The sequence below is a fragment of the Triticum dicoccoides genome, unplaced genomic scaffold (genome assembly GCF_002162155.2).
Source record: "Triticum dicoccoides isolate Atlit2015 ecotype Zavitan unplaced genomic scaffold, WEW_v2.0 scaffold112972, whole genome shotgun sequence".
Lineage (NCBI taxonomy): Eukaryota > Viridiplantae > Streptophyta > Magnoliopsida > Poales > Poaceae > Triticum > Triticum dicoccoides.
This window is the reverse complement of record NW_021178243.1, coordinates 134030-142103: the sequence shown is the minus strand read 5'-3', so window position 1 is coordinate 142103 and position 8074 is coordinate 134030. Positions and strand designations below refer to the sequence as shown.

General features: G+C 50.7%; 1 protein-coding gene across 1 annotated transcript; it reads right to left on the bottom strand.

The window, feature by feature from the left end:
• Positions 1-5680: 5680 nt before the first annotated feature.
• On the bottom strand, positions 5681-7088 carry LOC119343025 (flavonol synthase/flavanone 3-hydroxylase-like). Its single transcript, XM_037614245.1, has one exon. It carries the CDS (start codon positions 7007-7009, stop codon positions 5885-5887), a length of 1125 nt encoding a protein of 374 aa, XP_037470142.1. The 5' UTR covers positions 7010-7088; the 3' UTR covers positions 5681-5884.
• Between the last annotated feature and the right edge of the window lie 986 nt (positions 7089-8074).

Sequence of the window (8074 nt, the reverse complement as noted above, 5' to 3'; positions counted from 1 at the left end):
CATGAGAAATAAGAGGAGGCTGGAGAGGGATGAGTTAATGAGAATAGTCCGAGCCACCTTTGATAACCACCTACCCTGCCAAGGTTCAATGTGCGTCTGAAGCTTGGACACGGTCGGGCGGAGGTCCGCGATGGTGAGCCAAGAGTCGCTAATGGGCGTTCCCAAGTAGGTCGTGGGGAAGGACCCAAGGCGGCAATTGAGCCTGTTAGCAATGGCAAGGGACCCGGTCTCAGAGTAGCCCATCACCATCACATCACTCTTGTCGAAGTTTATCTTAAGGCCAGACATTTGTGGGAAGCAGAGGAGAAGGAACTTAAGATTGGCGATGTCCGCCTCAGAGCCTTCGACCATGATGATGGTGTCATCGACGTACTGGAGGAGGGAGATCCCAGCGCCACCAGCCAGGTGGGGAGTGATCCCATGAATGTGGCCAGCAGCCTTAGCCTTATCCAGGATGGCGGCAAGCGCGTCCATCACCATATTGAACAAGAAAGGGGAGAAGGGATCACCCTGTCTAACCCCACAGAATGTGGGGAAGTAAGGGTCGATCTCCCCATTGATGTTCGGGCGGTGCGACCGCATGAGACCATCTGCATAACTCTGGTGATCCATCGGTCGTCGAGCCCTTCCGGAGCAGAACTTCCCACACATACAAAATAATTTTTTGTGGTATTCCATCATCAAAAGTGGGTGGTAGATACTACTAGCACTTGCTACGTGCTTAAAGACGAAAGCCTATCATTTTTGGGTCTTTCTACTTCCACAAACCAGGGTTCCTACTTCCAAGCTCCGATTCAGCTAACTCTCTCTTTGTTGTCAATACGCAGCACATTGCTGCACAGCAATGCGCATGACGACATATCAATTGGTTCATGGATGATGGGGCTTAATGCAACTTATGTTGATGATGACCGTGTTTGTTGCCTCTGTTACATACAAGGTAGATGAAGTATTTTTCATAGGAAAATTATGACATGTTTGTTTGTTTGTCACTAATGTGATATCTGTGTCGACGTCTTCCAGAGAAAGTTTGTTCCATCCGATGAGCGGAAGGACCAGCCGCCCCCCTTCTGATGAAAAGGTGTTATTGTACATTAGCGATTTTGTACACACCTATAGCAGTCAGTCAATGTGAATGAATGAATGAAAGAAATATATGAAGAAACTACTGTGAGATGAAACATTCTTTTGCGGCTTTATGTTTTCAAACTTTTGGTGTTGGTTGCTCTTTATCGAAAAAATGTTTCCAACATACTGCACAGTTAGCACAAAGTGTAGATAAACAACCTGACCCGATTGTATAACCATTTCTGTTTTCATGGACGTCGCCATATAGTCCAGCGACTTCTTCAAGTCAACCCTCCATCTTCTTTGCTGCCATGGACGGATTCCCCCAAAGTCCATGCAAACTTGTGAACAAAATGTCCCTGGACCATGTGAATTTCACACGAAAATTGGATCCACGGAGTTTGTGGTTCACCATACGTGTCGTCCTGGACATCGCTCCAGTCCATCTTTGATCTGAATACTCCGTCTGCCTCGACGATTGGTACGTGGGCATCGATGGAATCAGGCTACCTGGAGGATGCCAACCAAAACGAACAGGACGATTGGTATGTGGATTTTGTTTTCATTTACAGCGACTGACTCTTCAGTTGACTGACCACATGGGTGGCTGGCAAACTTCAAAATCCACTACACTGACACTGGGCGGTGCGTAGGTTAAAATATCCAAGCACGTGCATTGCCATGCTTGGAAATAGTGTAGAATTTCTGGATGCCCCGTCTGTAGTCCGTGCCATCCGTATCTCCAGAGCCGATCACGATCGGTACTGTTCGGATCACGGCAGGATCGCGATCGGGCAACCCGATTCCAATCATCTTTGATTCTGCCACCGGTGCGGACAGATACGGCAGGATCGTGCCACCCAAGAACGGAGTTCCACACAATCTTCAAACCAGACCAATCACAACTTGTTTAGCTGATCGACCCCGTTTTTCATTCAGTTCAGCGAGTAAAGATAAGTGTTTCTGGTCGGCGCCTATGGGCAGTACGAAATTTGAAAAGGAAAAAAACTATAACTAAAATGTAACATGACAAACGCCTTGAGGCCATGGACGAGACGCCGAAAACTTGATGGGAAATAGTGAACCAATTTTCTTCCGCACGTAATTCCTCTTGAATCATGGCTCCACGGAATTTGTGGTTCACTATATGTCTTCGTGTTGGTGCACATGTACAGAGTTGACCCTTTTATGAAACTTTAGCACAAAATATATCAGGTCTGAAAATGTTTCGATAAATAACCTTTTTCATGATGCTTGGGGCTGGGGTGCCATGCTAGATAGCAATGACGACCTAGATAGAGGCATCAGTCGCGCCATTCAGCATCATGGCGTCCTAGTCCAAGGCGTGATGCCATTTAGCTTGGCGCCTAGCTCGGGGCGTCATGAAAAATGGTCATTTTTTAAATATTTTAAAATCTAGTTCATTTTATGTTAAAGTTTGAAAGAAGCGTCAAATCTGTCCATTTTCAATCCGGCTTGATTTTTCTATCTGTACCCTCTACTTGTCCCCGACGTTACTGCACGTGGGCATCGATGGACTGCAGGCCACAGGCTGTATGGAGGAGGCAGCAGTGGTGGATGCAGGAACAATTTCCTGCTGTGGCGGAGGTTGTGTGGTCAATGAAGTACCATATAGACCTAGTATTATATATACATGGCATGTGTTAGGTACGGCAACAGCCAAACCTTGCCATATTGCTGGCTACACCACTAGGAGAGTATTTAACCAAAAACTACCACAATTCGCGGAAACGTGACAGAAAACTACCACTTTACGATTTTGTCCCAAAAACTACCACTTTATTATTAATCCGGTACAAAAAACTACTAAGTGTGAAAACTGCTCGCTTTGCTTGGGTTAAACGCGAATCTAACTGCCCGACCCCACACATAAACGGGCTAAAAATGCAATCGAATCCCTAGTTTTTCTTAAAAAAAGCAATCGGGTCCTCCGCCTCCTTCTCCTCCTCGTCGCCGGCCTCCTCCTTCCCCAGCCGCTTGCCGCCGGCGGACGGGAACGGCTGCTGCTGCGGCGAGTCCACGTCGGCACGCTGGCGGGAGCGCGCGACAGCGGGCGTGGCGCGTGCGCGCGCAGAGCACGCCGCAGGGCGTGGAAGAGGAGGGCGGGCGCGGCCGAACACGGCGGGGCGCGAGCGGCCGAGGTCGGTCGGGGTCAGGATCTCGCCAGGATCCCCCTCCTCCGCCCGCTCGGGGCCGCCGCGGGCGCCGGCGCGCCGGGCGCGTCCTCCAGGAGATGGCCGAGCGCTTCGGCTGGCATCTCTCCGACGAGGATGGCTGGGGCCTCCTCGGCACCTCCTACGGCAGCCGCATCCCGAGGAAGGCCGACCGGTGCCAGAGCACCGGCAGCGGCAGCAACAGAGCCCCCCGCGGCGGTGACGCCCTGTTCGACACCGGGGCGGCCGACCCGGACGGGCCGAGGGGGCACGCTGGCACCTGGTTTGTGGGCCCAAGCGGTCAGTTTTGTGCTTAGCGCGGGCGAAGCAAGCGATTTCGTGACTTGGTAGTTTTTTGCCACGGATTAGGGAAAAAGTGGTAGTTTTTCGCACAAAATCGTAAAGTGGTAGTTTTTCGACACGTTTCCGTGAAATGTGGTAGTTTTTGGTTAAATACTCCCACTAGGAGGCAGACAAAAGTCCAAAACGAACAGGCAGAATATTACCCCTGGCTAAACTGAAACTTGACCCTTTTCTTTTTTTTGAGGAAGACACTTGACCTATTTTATGGCAATTCACAGACACTTCAATCGAGTGACCACATGGAATTTGTCATTTGTGGCTGGCTACCTTCAAAGATAATTCGAAGCACGTGCTCTTGCCGTCGTTGGAAAAAAATACGGTTACCTCTGTTTCTAAATAAAAGTTTTTTTAGAGATTCTAATGCGTACTACATATAGAGCAAGATGAGTGAATTTACACTCTAAAATATGTCTATATACATCCGTATGTAGTTTTTATTGAAATCTCTAAAATAACTTGTATTTAGAAACGGAGGAAGTAGTATAATGTAGACTCTCTGCAGCCGATCAGGATTGGGCCGATTGGGCCGATTGGGTACTGTTGGGATCACGGCAGGATCGCAGTGGCGCAACCGATTCCCTGTCATCTTCGGCTTCTCCCACCGGCCAACGTCAGGACCGAGCGCCACCCGAGCACAGAGCTCCACACAATCTCCAGGACCAAAACAAGCTGCCATGCTCAGACCTCTTCCAATGAACATGTGCTTAAATGAGGTGCTAAGCGCATTAAATAGCTTAACAACTCTAGTCCCCAATGCATAGTGCTTAGTAACTTGTTACTAAGTTGCCTTCATTTAATGAGTTAGCTACTAAACTCTTTCATGTATTGACGAGCTTGCTTCATTTAAATGTTCTACCTAGGTTCACGCGCTTAGAATTGGTTCTTCCTGGGATCATCAAACCCATCTCTCTCCTCTTAATTGTCTTGCCACATCAGATTTTTCGCCTACATGATACATTTAGCACCTGTACAAGGTGAAGCATTGGGAGGAGCCTTATAATTTTTGCAGCATTGCATGCCTCGTGGCTCACAACTTGTTTGGCTGTTTGTTAGTGAGAGAAAAACCGAAAGCGTTCTCGGGCGTACGCGGGTGGGAACACGAGCAACACGACCAGCCGTCGGGACCTGTCCTTGGCACCCTGGCTGATTTGCATTCGGATGTGGAGGGTGCTTGGGACCGAGGTCCACGTACAACGGTACAAGAGGCTGGCGCACGCGGGGTACAGGACACAACAATAATGCTAGACACACGGAGCAATACGGGCATCTCAGCGCGCCCTTCCTGATTTTCATGGGGGTGGGTCCCGCCTCACTCCTAATCTCCAATAAAAATAACGCCATCTAAGTAAAGTCCGTTGATTCCATAACCATAGGTCCGTGCGTGTAGCATTACTGTTCTGTAACATAGCTTTTCTTTCAAAACCAAGGCCAAACAAAAACAACTGCCTCTGCAACCATCTAGTATTTTATTATTCGATAATTGCAAAATATATATATTCTAAGTTCAGTACTCAAATCAAAGATTCTGTTGGTAACATGGCATTCAAATTGCGTGAGTCAGTCCCGTAGACCAAACTCAAATTGCGTGAGTATCAAGTGGATGTCCATATTAATGGTAAAAGCAGTAATACTTGGGCCTTTTTTATTTCACGGGATTACGGAAGCGTAGGAGTAGGAGAAAAATAGGAATATGTTAGGATTGCATGTGCAAATAAAGGAATTATGAAATCACGTGATTTTTGCGGAATGTCTTCTTGGTTCACCTGGATCGAAAAAAATACATGAATTCCAAAATCATAGCCAAATCAAAGTTAAAACAGGCGCAAAGGTAATATTAGATTGTCATTACGCAACTTATGTTTTTTTCCTTATTTGTTTATGCATAGGAATGCAAAAGGGTTTATATGGATCTAGAAGTTTATTTCTTTTTCTTTGAAACTCAATCCAGATTTCTCTATTTTTTTTACTATGAGTCATTCATTTGAATCCAAGAAGGGTGTCCTATTCTTATGTTTTTTCATCGGCTTTTTCTGTGAATCAAAGAGACCCTTACAGAAGTAAAGCAACTCTCATTGTATTCGCAAAAAAAAAGCAACTCTCATTGATTGATTTATTATTGATAGTATTGATGCCGCCCCCATGGAACTGGGAACGATCGATACATGGACAACAGGTAAATTACACACATAATCTGCAAGTACAATCAACACTCCGTGCGTGCAATTTGCATACATACGGATCCATTGAGCGCTCATGGAGGCTTCAATAGTTCGATACAATCAAGCGCCGGAAACGGCCGCCGCCGGCGGATCGACGGCGTCGACCTTGACCTTGAGGAAGTCGATGGTGCGTTCCCCGAGCGCGAACGCGTCCCAGAAGCCGTCGGCGAAGACCTTGGCCTGGAGCTTTTTGTACATCGCCGGCCGGTCCCCGTCGATCAGCTCGGGCGACGGCTCGAGCACCTTGTCCGGCTCCGGCTGGTAGAACACCGCCAGCGACACCCGCTCCGCCTCCTCCCCCGGCGCCATCACCCGGTGTACCGGCGCCCTGAACGCCGCGTTGCTCATGATCTCCATCTCGTCGCCGACCACGACCAGCAGCTGGTGTCGGCCGTCGCCCAGCACGGGCACGTCGACCCAGCTGCCGTCTTTCAGAACCTGGAGGCCGCCGACTTGGTCGTCGAGGAGGAGCACGGTGACCACGGAGTTGTCGGTGTGGGGCTTGAGCCCGTGCACGAGGTCCGGGCGCGGGCAGGGCGGGTAGTAGGTGAACCGCGCGTACGACGGCATCCGGTCGCCGACCTTGTCCACGAAGAACCCATCCTCGAAGCCCAGGCACCTCGCCATGGCCGTGACGACGAGCTTGGCCACCTTCTCGCCCTCGACGCTGAACTCTTTGAGGAGCTCGGCGAGGTCCGGCGGGTGGGTCGGCCAGAAGCGGAGCTGCCGCGCGTCGTCCGGCCGGACCTGGAGGTAGAGCCGGTCGCACCAGTCGAGGACCTGCTCGTCGGTGTCGACGCGGTCGACGCCGTAGCCCTCGGGCTGGAACTTGCGGCCGCCGTCGTCGGCGTCGACCACGTTGCTGTACTCCTGCTTCGCCTCCGTCGGCAGGTGGAAGAACCCCCGCGCGGCGCCGAGGATCGCGTCGAGGAACGGGTCCGTCATGCCGTGACCGGTCACCGCGAAGAGGCCCCAGGAGTCGAGAGCCGACCGGAGCTTGTCGGCCTCGCTGGGGTCGGCGTCGGCAAGGCGGCTCACGTCCACGGTGGGGATGGACGGAGCGGCACGCTGTGCGGCGGCGGCGGCGGCCGGGCGGCCCTGCTGCTCCTTGAGCACGTAGCGGCTCGGCAGCTCCCCGTCGGCGGCCACCTCCTGCACGAGCAGGCCCTGAGCTTGATGCACCATGGTGGTGGTGTTAGGCAGCACACTCGTAATTCACCACTGCGTCGTCTACTAGATAGAACTCGAGGATGGCCTGGAGCTTGAGGCGAGTGGCACCTCCATTTATACAGGCTCGCCTGGGGATGAGCTCGCTGTACTCAGACGTGACGTGATCGATCGATGTATGTGGTACGTGTCCACCAAACCGACTGGAGTGAGTGGGAAGGATATCGATTTGGTGTTATCATGCTCGGTCGGGAAGGGAAGGATGCATACTTACACATCCATCATTTCTTACGTTAGGCGCCGTATACAAGCGGTGCTATTTTTGGAGCCGCTAGGCATGCATGATCAACGAGGCTGGCGTAGGAAAATGATGGATGTATACTTCACACCCCTCCCTTCCACTCCCCTCCGCCACTCGAGCTCACCTCCGGCAGTTTGCGACCTTCTCCGCCATGGCAGGCACCAGATCAGACTCCGACCAGTCCGGATCCGTCGACTGAGGTGTCGTCCCGTGTGAAGTGAGTTGGAAGGATATCGATTTCGTGTTATCTTCCTCGATCGAGGAGGGGAAGGATGCATACACATCCATCATTTCATTTCTTACGTTAGGCGCCGTACACTAGACCTACGTAACCTCCTACGTAAACTTACGGTTTGTTTCCTTTCTATAAAACTAATGACCCCCCCTGATTTTTGAGGGGATGGGCCTGGGCCTCTTTCTAATCCAATCTAATTAATCCAGATCAGCTAATACGCAACTTTACGTAAGGGATTTACGTAGGTGTAGCGAAGCTCTTTTGGAGCCGCTAGGCATGCATGATCAACGAGGCTGGCGTAGGAAAATATCGTCTCCCATGGCCCTACCTGGACCGTTGGATGCGATTGGTTTCAGCCTCACGATTTTCTTCTCTTTACTCTCACGGCGTCGTTTCCTCCATTATCTCGTTTTTGACTAAATGTACCGGCACTCCATTTCATTTAGTAAGAAGAGGAGGAACCGGCGAAGTTACACTAGTGCAGAACCGGGCTATAGCCCTGGTTCGTAAGGGCCTTTAGTGCCGGTTCTATAACCGGCACTAAAGG

What these genes read in the sequence shown, in the direction of transcription:
- LOC119343025 (XM_037614245.1), bottom strand. Translation starts at nt 7,009, where the DNA reads ATGGTGCATCAAGCTCAGGGCCTGCTCGTGCAGGAGGTGGCCGCCGAC.